This window comes from Myotis nattereri (assembly GCF_964212035.1).
Source record: "Myotis nattereri genome assembly, chromosome: 1".
In the NCBI taxonomy this organism is placed as follows: domain Eukaryota; kingdom Metazoa; phylum Chordata; class Mammalia; order Chiroptera; family Vespertilionidae; genus Myotis; species Myotis nattereri.
Window position 1 is genome coordinate 61,002,120 of NC_138075.1, and position 14,796 is coordinate 61,016,915.

A 14,796-nucleotide genomic window follows, 5' to 3' on the forward strand; every position below is an offset into this window, starting at 1 on the left:
ATCTCTGCCCTTAGGTGGTTTAGAGAGATTTCAAAGAATAATTATTCGAAAGAAGACTATATCTTACCCAGAAAGAGGCCAGGTGTGGCACTCCTTAAAGAGGGGACTTTGGGGGACAATCCTTTTGCTTTGTGGCTGGCCTTCTGTAGGTTTAGTCGTGCTGGAAAGAGTGGCTCAGAGAACCCTGTGGCTTTATTATGCCCAAAGTCAAAGTGAAACTTTGTGCAAACTGCCAGTTTTTGCCTGGTTTGGGGTGTACATCATGTGGAACTGCCAAGTCTCACATGGTTTCTACCCAAAGTCATAAATCAGCCCAAAAATTCTCTTGAAATATGGCCCAGGACAACCTCAGAACTCTAACTCAAGTTCTTGAAAGGTTTAGAACTTCAGCCAGTCAAACCGAATATCAAGTTTATAACTGAATCTGTGACCCAGAGAATTTCACCCATGTGGTCATTGTCATATATGTTCTCATAGCCCCTAGCATTTCTCCTATGTGGCATGCGGCACACTGTTTTGTGTAATTAATTGTTCATCTAATTCTCCAGCTGCAGTTCAGCATTGTGAGGGTAGGTCCTATGTCCGTCACATTCACCATTAGATTCACATCTCTAGCATATAGTAGGTGTGTAGTTCATATTTTTTGAGGGAATCAAGCAATGTGGTGACTTCCAGTTGCCCTAGGATGTTCTTTTTTGTTTGTTTGTTTATTTTCCTTGACGCATGCCTAGAAATTATAAATACATGCCATGATCATAAACACAGAAAAAGGTAATATTATTTTTATTTTTTTAGACATTGATGAATGCAGCATAATGAATGGTGGTTGTGAGACCTTCTGTACAAACTCTGAAGGTAGCTATGAATGTAGCTGTCAGCCGGGATTTGCATTGATGCCTGACCAGAGGTCATGTACTGGTAAGTAGGTTCTAGCCTCCTGGGAAATAACAGGTCCCTTTATAGAGTAGTTTGGTGCCTGGACTGTGGAATTAATAGTTCTGAGTCCAGAGCTTTGGTTTGTTACATATTTTCGCTGTGTGTCGTTGATAAAGATCCTTAGCATAAGATTTCTCATCTATAAAACGGGGGTCAGATTGCCTATGTGGAAGAGTCTGTACAGCACTTAGTGTAGTATCTGGCACATGCTCAACAAGTGCAGTCTAGAATAGTGTCTCCATTGATCAGAATTTTGAAGAATCTGATCTCTTGACTGACTTCAGTGCTCTTCAGGGTGTGTTGCCTGGACCAGCAGCATCAGCCTCACCTGAGCATGTCTTAGAAATAAAAAATCTTGGGCCCCACCCCAGACCCACTGAATTGGAAACTTCTGGGGGTGGAGCACAGTAATCTGTTTTCACAAGCTCTCCAAGTGATTTGGATGTGAGAAATGCTGGTCTAATTTACACTTCTTGATGTATCATCCTGGGCTAGAAGAGCCATGTAGGCATCTAGAGGTGAAAAATGAGGTGGGTAGTATAGGTACTGATTTTGGCTTGGGTTAAGAGAGAACTTAGGTGTAGAGACCAAAAATATCTTATCTGACCTCGAAAAATCTCCCTGAAAAGCCCTAAATATATTTTGCTATAAAAATTAAATGTTGGAAATATTTTTACTAAAATTACATCTGAGTAGATATGCTTATTAACTAGTTTTCACTTTAAACATATCAATAAAACAGAAGATGATAGACTTTAGGACTTTAAATTTCATGAAAAAATAGGATTCATAATCATTTTTGAATGACAAATTCATATCAGATAAAATTGCTAATTAAATGATGGACTTTTAATTGGATGTGAACCTTGACCTTGAACAGTATGTTGGAATCTTGAAAATGGATCTCTCCTGATAGCATGTTCTGTGAAAAGCTTCATTTGGATTTGAGACCTAATTCTCTAATGCAAGTGGGCTGAGTCCATTCAACTTGAGTCACTGAATTAAGAGAACCAATATCAACAACAGGTCATTGTTGGTTTTATTCTCTGCAGACATTGATGAGTGTGAAGATAACCCCAATATCTGTGATGGTGGTCAGTGTACCAACATACCTGGAGAGTACAGGTGCTTGTGTTATGATGGATTCATGGCATCTGAAGACATGAAGACTTGTGTAGGTAAGCAAAGAAACAGAATTTTCCATTTTCTCTGATTATTCACAAGTACTGTTAAATTACATAAAGATTAGTTTGGGGAGCTGATAGATCCTATATGAAAAGTAAGGATAGTTAGGGGTATAATGCTAATATTCCAGAACTGGCATTTCAAAAAGCAACTTCCTTGTGACTGTGATATGATGCTCTTGTCAGATATGTTATGTAGATGAGCTACCATTAGTCAACTCCAGATGGAGTTGATTTTGTCTATGCATTATTTCTATCCACTTAGCCCTCCTGCTATAATTAGTTTAAGCTTTAAAATGTTTAACTAAAAGCAAGCAAAATTTATTTCTGACAAAATGCAATAACTCTAGAATTGATTGCATTTGTTTTAGAATTTCTATTGCTATGTATTAAAATTTGTTAAACTTTTCTGCAATATCTAATCTGCATTTAATCCTGTTCAGTCTATTTTTTATCTCAGACATCATTTTCATCTCTAAAATTTTATTTAGGTATTTTTCATACTTCTGTGTCTCTATTCGATATGTTCATTCATTCCTCTAGCTTTTGAACATATGGGATACAGTTATAATAACTGTTTTAATGTCCTGTTCCACTAATTCTGTCATCTGTGTCAGTTCTGAGTCATTTCAGTAAATTGACTTTTTATTATGGTTCATATTTTCCCACTTTATGGAATGCCTCGTAATTTTTGATTGGATGCCAGACATTATAAATTTTTACTTTCTAGGTGCTAGATATTTTTGGATTCCTAGAAATATTCTTGAGCTTTATTATGTAACTTTGTTAAGTTATTTGGAAACAGATTGATCCTTTCAAAATCTTGCTATTACGCTTTTAAGAAAAGTTAATCTTGGGCTAATTTTGCTCCATTACTGTGGCAAGATCCTTCTGGACACTCTACCCAAACCCCTGTGAATTCTGGGATATTCCAAACTGGTAGGAAGAGGCACAAGTCCAGGCCTTCCGTGAACGCTGATGATTGTTTCCTCTGATTCCTGTGGGTGGTACTTCCCCCAGCTTTGAGTAGTTTCCTTGCATGAATCCATTGATCAGTACTCATCTGAATACTTGACTGGGCCCCTTTGCAGGTATTTGGATGCTTTCTTACTGTGCAGTTTCCATCTGTCCCTTGCCCTGCCCTGTGAACTCTAGTGACCTGGGCCTTTCAGGACTTCCAGCTTCACCTCCTTGACCCAGGGACAATACCTGGTTCCATCTGTCACCCCTTCTCTATGCCAGGGACTTAAAACTCTCCCTACATAGTAATCTGGGGCTTCATAGAACTCATTTATTTTTTCTTTCTTTGAGATCACTGTCTTTTGTTGCCTTTATTGTCCTTTTGTTGCTTCAGGTGGGAAGGTAAATTCTGTGCCAGTTACTCCATCTTGGCTAGAAGCAGGAATTTAAAATTGAAAATATTTAAATTGTATCACATTGGTAGCTTCAGAAAACCCTTACTGAATATTTGTGAAGTCCCAGAAGTGAAACTGAATGTCATAACAAAGTAAATAACTTTAAATTTGGGGGAAAAGTGAAGTTTGTAACTCCCTACACTAAGACTACTAGTTTATCTGTCCTATCTTTAAAAATGTGGAAACTAACTTGTTGGCACCATGCAAACTGAATTAAAAGTTTCATCTTGCAGCATCATATGCTGTTTTGAAAAGTTTTCTAGACTGTCACATAAACAGGCTCTATACTTAGCCTAGAGTCCATCAGTTTCTTTGCTTACTTGACCTCCTGCTTATGGCCCAGATAAATTGCCAGTGTGCTGGCTAGCCTGCAATGTAGAAAGGACATGTGAATTGAGCTCCACAGATCTGATGAATTTTTTTGAGTGGAAGTATTTCACCCTTTCTGATTTATTTAGCAAAGTTGCATTATCTAGGGGGAAAAGTACTCACTGATATCAAATAAATGGTTATATACATTAATGATATCTATGTTTTACAGATGTTAATGAATGCGACTTGAATCCAAATATCTGTCTAAGTGGAAGCTGTGAAAACACGAAAGGCTCATTTATCTGCCACTGTGACATGGGATATTCAGGCAAAAAAGGAAAAACTGGCTGTACAGGTATGTTTTTTAAATCGGACAATAAAACATTAAGTGGTTAAGAGACTGCTACCATAATTATACATTAATACAAATTTTAGATCTACTAACATTTTAATTACATTATAAAGCATTTTGTATCATATTTTTTATTAACTTATCCTATACTTCTTTGAAATTTGTCTTACTATAGATTGGATCTAAGCTGCAAGTTTTTTCTTTACCTGTTAAACAAGGCATATTGGATAAATTACCACTATAACTAATACTATAAATATCACATTTTTGTGAAATTAAAATCACATTTTATATCAAAGTAATTAACATTCTAGTTACCAGACAGTCATATCCCTTATATGTGCACCACATATAATGTTTAGGTCATCAGACCACATGTACAACAGTGGTCCCATAAGATTATAATGGAGCTGAAAAGTTCCCATTACCTAGAAATGCTCTTGCTGTGGTAATGTCATAGCTCAATGTTTCTGCGGTGATGCTCATGTGAACAAATCTACTGCACAGCCAGTCAGGTAGCGGTACAGCACATCCAGTTACAGTAGGAGACTGCACCATCTAGGTTTGTGTAAGTGCACTCTGGTCTTCGCACAACAACAAAATTGCCTGACTATGCATTTCTCAGAATGTATCCCGTCATTAACTGGCACGTGATTGTATTGAAGCAAGCCTTTCTCAATAACCTCCACTGCCAACATTTTATTTAAGGTCATAACTTTTTAAAGAAGCATATCCTATAATTCAAATATTTCATCAATTCTCATCAGTCTTCTAGTTCCTTAAATTAGTGTGCTTTCGATGTATTAAGTGGCATTAGCCCACATAGGTCTTTATTCCTGGGACTTAACAAATCTTATGTAGTGCTAATTAAGCCATTTTGTAATTTTGGTTGTCTGATACTAATAGCACATAATCTCAATAAGAAAAATCTTTCTACACCCAGCCAGGGTTGCTCAGTGGTTGAGCATCGACCCAGGAACCAAGAAAATCTTTTCACAGTATTTCTAGATTATTCTATTAAATGTCAAATAAAAGAGGTAATTCTTTGTGAGTGATTTTGTTTTGGAGTATTTAGTTGTTATTTTCAACCTTGAGACAATGATGTGTTAAGTATGTAGAATAATGAGCAACATTTTTCAGTAATTATTTATATAATAGATTATGGCATATAACATAATTTAAAACATAATAGAGACCATGGTGAGCTTGAATTAGGTAACTGCATAATTTCTTTACAAATAACAGACTTTAATTCCAAATGCCAGTTTGGCAAGCCCCTGTGACTTAGAATGAACATTAAAATATTTTCAGATTGGCAATGTGGTAAGTGTACAGATCCTTTTCTAAATTATAGCAACATTTTCCAAGAAAACCCCCAAATATATTATCATTTTAAGCTGTGCAATAATACCAAGTTTCAAAGTTATAGATATACAAAATAACACCAATAATATTACTATTGGTTCAAAAATGGCAGATTCTAGCCAAATTATAAAAATAAGCATGAAGTTGGAATGCTTTTCATCCTCACTATATTACTCTTCATATGAAGCATGGCTAGGGGGTCCATTCTATTAGCCCAGTGTTTAAAATCTCAACTCCTCATGTGGTCTCTGGGGTACAAATGATGCTTAGCTCACTACATCTATGGTGTAAGCTTTATTTTTAGCTTCCAGTATAAATAGAGAATTTGGGATGGGGGGGGGGGGGTCTGGCAGTAATGAAGGGAAAGGTAGTACAGTTCCATATTGCATTTTACTTAATAGAGGCTAATGCCAATGTTTGGCTCAGTTGAACTCACTGAAATTTACCCCAGGGAATAATGATGTTTAAGAAGGGAGAAGTTAATCTAATGGGATATTCTTCAGCTATAAGAAAAAGATATTTCTAGAATTGTATGCTCCAAATTCCAGCTAAGAGGGCCATGTGCAGAGGCCAATTATTTTAGGCCTTTCACCATGAAGACAGCTTACATTTTCATGCGATGTTAATTTTATTTTAGGGAAGTGAGATATAATGCCCTTGGCACAGTGCTTGACATTCAGTAGCCAGTCAATAAATGGTAGCTCCTGTTGTTATTGTAAAATGAGACGTAGACAGTGTCTAGAAGCCTTTTAATTGAAGACATAACTTGTAGTCTAGCAAAATCCTATACTACTATTTACTGACACACACTTGAAGTCAGTTTTAAGAAAGAAAAATCTTCCCCCTTTATATTAAAAGGCTTGGTGGTGAGTTTGCACAGATACTGAGACAATGGTGAGAAAAGCCGTGTACATCATATGAGACAAGATGGCATCAGTTTTACTGTACGAACAGCAATCTTTCAGTAAATTGTGTGAACAGAAAACATAGATTTGAAGTCCAAGAAATTACCCTCTCTCTTCCCAAGCGTCAACACCCACCTACTTTTAAATTGTAGCCTAAGATGAATTTTAATTTTGTAAAACCCAGATAGCACTGTAGGGAGAAGACTCCAGTCTCATGGCCCCTTTGATATCATACCAGTGTGGCCGATGCTCTTCTCCTGCGAGGCAGAAGAACTCCAGATTTTATTCCTGGTTCTTCCATTGGTTCATGAGCTTGAAGAAATCAGATAAGCATTCCCCTTGTGTGAACACCCTGCAGTGAAGTAAGGAAGGAGGGGGTGCATTTGGGGGGAAAGAAAAAGAGGGCCTCTGTAAGTACTGTTATTAACAACCAAGGGTATCACATCTGATTGAAAATGACTTATACAAACAGGAATTGGCAGCACGTCTGGTATACTTAAAAACAAGTTTTAAAAAATCTGAGCCAAAATAGTTTTTAATCCCATGTAACTAGGGCTCTTTTAGCCTGCTTTTAGTTTAAAATTAGTGTCACTCCCAACTTAGAATACTAGCAGGTTACCTTGGTGATAGCCATGTTAAACACAAGTGTTTATAATGTCCCAGGCAACTAATATAAATACAGATATGTTCTCGCCTAATGGGATAAGCAAGCCACACAACAAATAACAATGAAGAGCAGACCTGGAACTATGTTTTTGATGAATATCTTATATATATTTCTATACAAGCATAATATGTATAATATACATAATATATAAATTTTAAAATAAGAGCCTGTAAAGGAATTATAAAAGTATGTGTACTATTTCATAGGGAGGAACTTTGTTTCACGAGAACGAGAAAAATGTCCTCTGGGTTCCATTACAGCTTTGTCTAAATATTTCAGCTCCCTTGTCATTACTGATTGTTTCCATTTTAACAAATAAACATGTTTCTCCCCACCGCCTGCCCCCCATCACTTTAGCAGTGTTCAGAATCCACCCACTGACTTACATTCCCAGCCTACACAGATGTTAAGGGTTTCTTTTTTCTTCGTAAGCATTGTCCAGATCCTGGTTTGAGGAGAATGTTAGATTTAATAGAGGAAGAAAGTACATTTGTTTGAATCTAGAACACAGCTCTCTGTCCCTGGCTTGAGGGAGCTTGCTGGGTTAGTGTTTCTGTGGCCCCATGCAAGGCTTCTGCTGCTCATTTTGCCTAATTGTCATTAGACAACCAATCAGAAAGAGAGGAACTACGTTGCTGCTAGGTGCCATCCTTGGTGGGTCCTGGCTTTCACAAGCTAATTTGCAAGAACCTTCCACCCTCATGTGCTCACTCAATCAGTTAGCAAGGTATACCGTCAACATCAGTTGTTTTGAGTTAAAATAGCGTGATTTCTTGGTAATGCCATTTCTCAAACTGTGTGCTTCTTTCTACCTGAGAAATGTTGCTAGTGGGTCCATGAGAGAGAATCATATACTTCAAAACCACCAGCACTCAGTGACAATTTGCACCCACTTTCTTCCAGCTTCTTATCGCCGCTAATTGTTCTCCACTGGCTGTCAGCCTGTGGAAACTCGGTGGGTGTTCACTTAAATTATCTTGGCTCCAAATTTGGATTCAAATGAAGAAATCCAAGTAGCCTTCACGTTTGGCCTCTCCATTCACTCAAACGTCCTCTTCCCCAGTGCCTAATCAAGGAGATGCCACAGTGTGTCAGCTCTGCTGGATTAGGGTCACCACGTGACTGATGCCCAGATGGTGGGAATGCAGGTGTTTGTGTGGGCGATACAGCCTCTCCCTGTCTGATGGCCAGAGGCGGCCAGGCAGCTCAGAGCACAGCCCTTGTTCAAATGGCAGTGGAACACACCCAAGCCTGCATCTGGGGTCTGCTCAGGCCACACCCTTGCCCTTCCAGGGAGCCCTGCAAATAGGACCTTTGAGTCTGTGAGGCAGCTCTGGGGTTATGGAGGCTGCAGTGTCAGCCGTAAGTTTGAATTCCCTTGCTTTCCTTGGCTTATGCTTTATTCTTAATCTTAAAAAGGAATTTTCTGTCTGGAGCAAACTTGTGGGGGAAAGAGAACATTTGTACAGAAAGAGATGTTCTTGGCAAACGAGTGCTATGTTTCCTTCACATTACTGAGGACTAGAGTGTTGTAATGAGAATGCAGCATTTTTGTTTGCTTGTTTTTCTTAGGGCTCAGTTTCCCCTTCTGTTTGTTTTTATAATGAGGTGCAGTCTTAGGCCCAAGTCTGCCACAAAACCGATTAAGGAATAATAGCTGGCACATGTGTGCACATACATATATGCAGTAACTTTTTATTCAGAGATGCCTTTATATTATGACCAAGTCTTTCTAATTCACGTGTCGCATACTGAGAGTGTAAGACGTTGAAATGATGATATACAGATATTCACAAAATGGGGAATTGAATATTGGCTCCTGAGTTACTCTCTCCTCGTATCCTAAAGCCCATAATACATGGCTTCTTGCAAATATAATTTCTTTTCACCTTGAAAATGTGTGGTGAAATTGCACATCTTTTCTTAAATTAGAAATTTATATTGGCATATTATTAATAATTTAAAAAGGAGGGAGAATCTCCTTTTATTTTTAATTTTGTTGTTGTTGTTAATCGTCATGCATGGGTATTCTTTCCATTGCTTCCTAGAGAGAGTGGAAGGGAGGGAGGAAATGGGAGGAAGAGAGACACACATTGATTTGCTGCCTCCTGCACACGCCCCCACTAGGCCAGGGATCTAACCTGCAACCCAGGTATGCTCCCTTGATTGGGAATTGAACCCGAGAACTTTTGATGTGCGGCGGACACTCTAACCACTGAGCACACCAGCCAGGGCGCCTCTCGTTTTAAAAGAAATTGTCGTTTTTTTTAATTGAAACACTAAATATGGAAAGTTAAAAATAATCCATATGAAAATAAAGGTAACTTTGGTCACTAGAAAACTGGAAAGAAAAGGATTACAGAATGACTAGATTGACAGGCTATGATAATCTCTGAAAATTACACTTAGTAGAAAAGATTAGTGAAGACTTCTATGAGCCTGTTAAACTCACCAAGGTTTTGAAAACTCCATAAAGCAGGACTTAGAATAAGGTCCGGGTGTACCTAAAGAAATCAGCCCAATTAGGCAGCCGGGCCTAAGGGGAAGGGCACTGAGCAGTGGACGGGGAAAGTGAGTTCCTGGTGGTCCTGGCTCCGCCCCTCACTGGCTGTGAGGCCCTCAAAAGCCCCCATGACTTTGGGACCTCTGTCTCTTCCTCTTGGAAACTGAGGATAAGGAAAGTAGAATTCTAATTTCTTTCCACTTAGAAAATCTCTTGATTTTGTAACATTTGGAGGCTTCAATACTTAGGCAATTGAAGCTCATTGTTTCTACCTAATTCAGAGATCATGACAAATAAAGGAGGGAAATTATGAGGACTCTGCAAGAAGCGCTGGTTTGCATCATTAACTCCTCTGAGGGGCATGATTATCTGAGGAAGAGAGACATGTCCATGGCTCTGGTTGGGGGCCCTTTAGGTCAGGCTTACTTTCTTGAATTCCTGTGCCTACTTAGCACTATTATACCTGGGCAGGCCTTGGAATGTGCCCGGCTCACTTATCCAGTTGGTTAAAGCTCCCAATCACATGTCTAAAGCTGCCTGGTATGTGCCTCCCTTGACCTGTTAATAACTCAATAAGTTCATGTGGTTGCCAAGGTTACATTAAAGTCACCTATGGAATACGTTGTAATTGTAAGAACTTTCAGGTGTGTTTTCACCTTATGATGATTAGTGACACTGCAAAATAACTTGGTAGGGAAATTTTATTATTTTATTTTGTGTTTCTTAGAAGTTCTGAAGAAGCCAAAGAGCCTAGGACCATGTCAGAGTTTCAGATGAAATATTTGGCAAACAGCGGGTTTGCAAACACTTTCAAATAATTTAATTGGGCTTCTTAAGTAAACAAAAGGGCACACATAAGTTGCTTGCCCAGTTTCCTATTCATGCCACTATTCAAGCGAGCACTGAAAATTCTTGCAACGTTTTGTAGGCCAAAATTATCCTCCTTGACCCAAATTTTGTGTTAGGCACTGGTTTCTCTATAGAGTCATCCATACCTATGAGCTCTTGTTCTTAGTTAATAAAAAAGTTGATTATGAGGTTAGATGCCTGGCTTTCCTTATCTAATGGATTAATTTTAGGAAATAAGATGATGGTACCAATTCCAATTCTGGTCATTAACAAGGTGTCCTATAATTCAATGAAATTTGGACACTGGCTTCAGGTAGTGTCAGAGTCCACAAGTTAAGGGCTCAGTACTACAAGACTGTCCCAATTCAAGTGCCAATCGAAAGTCTAGTTTTGTTACCTGTGCTTCTGGCATATTGGCTACAAATCCTGTAAATCAGAGGTTGCCACACCTCTTCCTTGGGTTTGATTAGTTTCCCAGAGAAGCTCACAGAACTCAGGAAACCAGCTTATTCTCCAGATTACCAGTTTGTTATACGAGGATGTAATGCGGGAACAGCCAGATGGAAGAGGCATGGGCAAGACATGGGGAAGGGGTGTGGAACTCTGTCCTAGAGGGCACGCTCTTGCTGAATCTCCAAGTGTTCACGAACTGGGAAGTTCTTCGAATCCTGTTCTTTTGGAATTTTATGGAGGCTTCTTTACATAGGCATGAGTGGCCTTGGATTGATTCACCCTCCAACCCCTCTCCCCATACCTAGTCCTAAAGTCAGGGGAGTAGGACTGAAAGTTCTAAGCCTCTAATCAGAGGGATGGTTCTCCTTCCAACCAGCCCTCCTGCCTACAGTCACCCCATTATCCATAATAAAAGACACCTTCCTCACTCTCATCACTTAGGAAATTCCAAGGTTTTAAGAGCTCTGTGGCAGAAATGGAGACAAAGACCAAATGTATAAATCTTACAATAAATTACAATTTCACAGGAAAAAAACCCATTTAAATTCTTTATTGTAACATTTTTATATTAGAGAATCTATCTTGGCTCAATTTGGAAAGGAAAATTTAGAGAATGGAGAACTTTCAAGAATTGGGAGTCGTCGTAGAGTGATCCTCATCTGGTACTCCTTTTTCAGAGACATCTCCATTGGATTGATTTGAGTTTTACATGAACCATGCAAGAAGACTTGGGTCTCCAACGTGCTAGGACTCTGAGAAGCTAGAGAAAAGAAGGTTCACACACAGCCTTAAGGAAAATTCTCTGCAGATGCTTAAATTAGCAATACCTCAAGTAAAACTGTCATAAAAATAAAGCATAATTAAATAATAGTGTTTTACATTTAAGAATAAAATATATTCAGTATATAGACTATGAATATAGAAAACATAGAATATGAATATAGAAAATATATTCAACATATAGAATATTTCCAGTATGCCAACACATTGCATTCCTTTGTCTGTATGATTGACTTAATAAAAATATTGGATATAGAAACGCCTGACCATGAGTGTTAATATCACAGAACATGAGGCAACTCACTTTTTAAGGTCAACTGGGAAATGTTTCCTTTTGTTTTGCAGTGACTAGACAGTTACACAGAATAATGGAAAATAATTAGAGTCAGTAATAGCAAGTAGCATCATGTTGTTGTTTTATAAATTGAAATTTAAAGCTGTTCAATCTTTGTAGAGTATTTAGGTGGATGTTAAACCAATATATATTTTACTGTGGGAAGTATGAAAGTAAGTCCACTTTTGATGTTACTAAGTTCCTATCGCTACAACTTAAAAGGCCAAAAAGGCATCTGTGCTATAAACTTTTTTTTAAAACCGCTGCTTCTTTTTTCAGACATCAATGAATGTGAAATCGGAGCACACAATTGCGACAGACACGCTGTATGTACCAACACAGCAGGAAGCTTCAAATGCAGCTGCAGCCCCGGATGGATCGGAGATGGCATTAAGTGCACTGGTGCGTTGGAAAATAACAGACATTTTCCCATGAACTGCAGAGATTATATGAATTCTGTAAAGAAAAATCTAATGTGTGCATTATTGATGTTCAATGACACACTTTATGTTCATAATGAAATGTTCTGTTTCCTTCAGATCTGGATGAATGCTCCAATGGAACCCACATGTGCAGCCAGCATGCAGACTGCAAGAATACCATGGGCTCCTACCGCTGCCTCTGTAAGGAAGGGTACACAGGCGATGGCTTCACTTGCACAGGTCGGTTTGTGATGGAAACAACTGTATAAATAGCAGTCAGAGAAGCAAGGTCTTTCAGACCAATTCTTTTCTGAAGGCTGTGTCAGTTATGGATGTCTTCAACATAAAAGATTAGTTCTTTGAAACTAGATCCTTGTGGGATGGAAATTTGGAGGTAGGCCAGTTAGGAAAACCTCAGAAGCTGATTATATATGTATATAGTTATTAGTGCTCTATATATCTCATTGTATCTAATGGTGTCATTAATTTAAAGCAAGTCACACTTCCTTTTATAAGCCTTAGTTTTTGTATTTTTGTGCCCATTTCTCACTGTTGACTTGTTTTTCATGCCGTACTTGAGAGTGAGCTTGCTGTAGGAAGCTATGTTATGGATCATGTTGGCAGTATATGTTTTGCTCCCACAGCCTGCCATCATTATCACCCCACATTGGTATAAGCAAGAATTTCCCAACTGCTTTGTAAGGAATTCATTCACTTCCAGTTTTACAATATATCAATGACATTTTTCTTCAGTTATAATTAATAGTCATGGAATTAACATGAATTGCTACATTTTTTCAATATAGATGATTAGAAATGTGATTGTGTAAATATAGTCGTGGGCAAAAGTAGGTTAATAATAATAAATAATATAAGAATTAATAAATAAATAATAGTACAAGAGTAAACTGTTTCGAGTACTCACAATTGTAAACCTATATTGGCCCACCCTGTATGATACATATACTTCCATGAACACGTAAAAACAGATAACACTTTTTATGTCAGGGCTTTTGTATTAAATAAGATACCGAGATCCATTTCTCATTGACCACTGTGTAGCATAGCTGCTCACATGACTTGAAGTGTTAATTTATTCTGAGCACTTTGCTCAGAAGAAGTCATTCAAACAAAAAAAGAGGCAAGGGCCCAGTAAGTGATCTACCTGAGTTCTTTGAAACTCCCTGCAAGTTGTATCATACTTGAAATCGTTTTTGCCTAACCTGTTGAAGTTTTGTCAGCATAAACCTCTTATTACTTTTTAGAAAATATTGAGTGCTTCATGTATTAGGCACATATGATTCTTGTGTTTGATATTTAATGCCCATGATTATTAACAAAACTTGGTAAGATTAAGCAGATGGGAATTTTTGGTGTCCTCTATCGTTGTTGTTCTAGCTCATTTGCTTCCCCTCTGAGCTGAACCTGAAATTTGAAAAACAGGCACAAACCATGCTATGTTATTTCCTGCCATGGATGTGTCTTCATGTGGATAATTCTGCTGGAAAAATCCTTGGTTGGAATGATTTGTTTAACTTATTCATTTTACGTCATTAGTGATGATTTAGCATCTGAACACCAGGTTCACAGAATATTCAATATCAGCATTCAAAAGTGAGTTTAAATGTGTCAAGGACAAAGTGTGACCAAACACCACCACACTCAGGAAGCTGACAATTATAAAAATTGTCGAACCTGAGGAGTGGGAAAACGAATGGAGAAAGAGTAACTTGTGTTTCTTTCTGGCTGCAGATCTGGATGAGTGCTCTGAGAATCTGAACTTGTGCGGCAATGGCCAGTGCCTGAACGCCCCGGGAGGATACCGCTGTGAATGCGACATGGGCTTTGTGCCCAGTGCTGACGGGAAAGCCTGCGAAGGTAACTGCTGGGGAGGCTGCCGGGGGCCTTGCAAGCCTGATGAGATTAGGTTCTTTACACATTCCTGATTTTATTTTTTAGCTGAAATGTGTTTCGGCTTCAATCTCATCAACTCAGTTTGTGGAGGGATTAAGTCTCCAGCCAGATCATTTTTCTTTATGCAGAGAAAATCTTCTCTGGCCATAAGCTTCATATTCAAAACCTTGGCCAGATAGTCTGCAACAGTACACTTGTTGGTCATAGGTGAGAAGAGATCGCCACGTGTGTTTCACTCAATGCAATCTATTTGTCCCCATTGCTGGGGGAAAGGACGCAAAGTGCTGGTCCCCTGGGAATAGCCTATTGAAGGATTCTCTTTAGATATAGAAACACAGTTTTGAATCTCTGCTATGGTTTGGCTTCTGGAAATAGAAGCCTTAAAATAACAGCGAGCAGATAGTA

General features: G+C 38.4%; 1 protein-coding gene across 1 annotated transcript in view; it reads left to right on the top strand.

Moving 5' to 3' along the window:
• Positions 1 to 14,796, top strand: part of FBN1 (fibrillin 1) — a gene marked incomplete at its 5' end in the record, with an annotated part of 229,336 nt that overhangs the window by 155,148 nt on the left and 59,392 nt on the right. The window contains 6 exons of the mRNA XM_081089678.1: positions 796 to 918; positions 1,989 to 2,114; positions 4,077 to 4,202; positions 12,335 to 12,457; positions 12,595 to 12,717; positions 14,230 to 14,355. Of these exons, the coding sequence (XP_080945804.1) occupies positions 796 to 918; positions 1,989 to 2,114; positions 4,077 to 4,202; positions 12,335 to 12,457; positions 12,595 to 12,717; positions 14,230 to 14,355 (747 nt within the window). The remainder of the gene's footprint in view (positions 1 to 795; positions 919 to 1,988; positions 2,115 to 4,076; positions 4,203 to 12,334; positions 12,458 to 12,594; positions 12,718 to 14,229; positions 14,356 to 14,796) is intronic.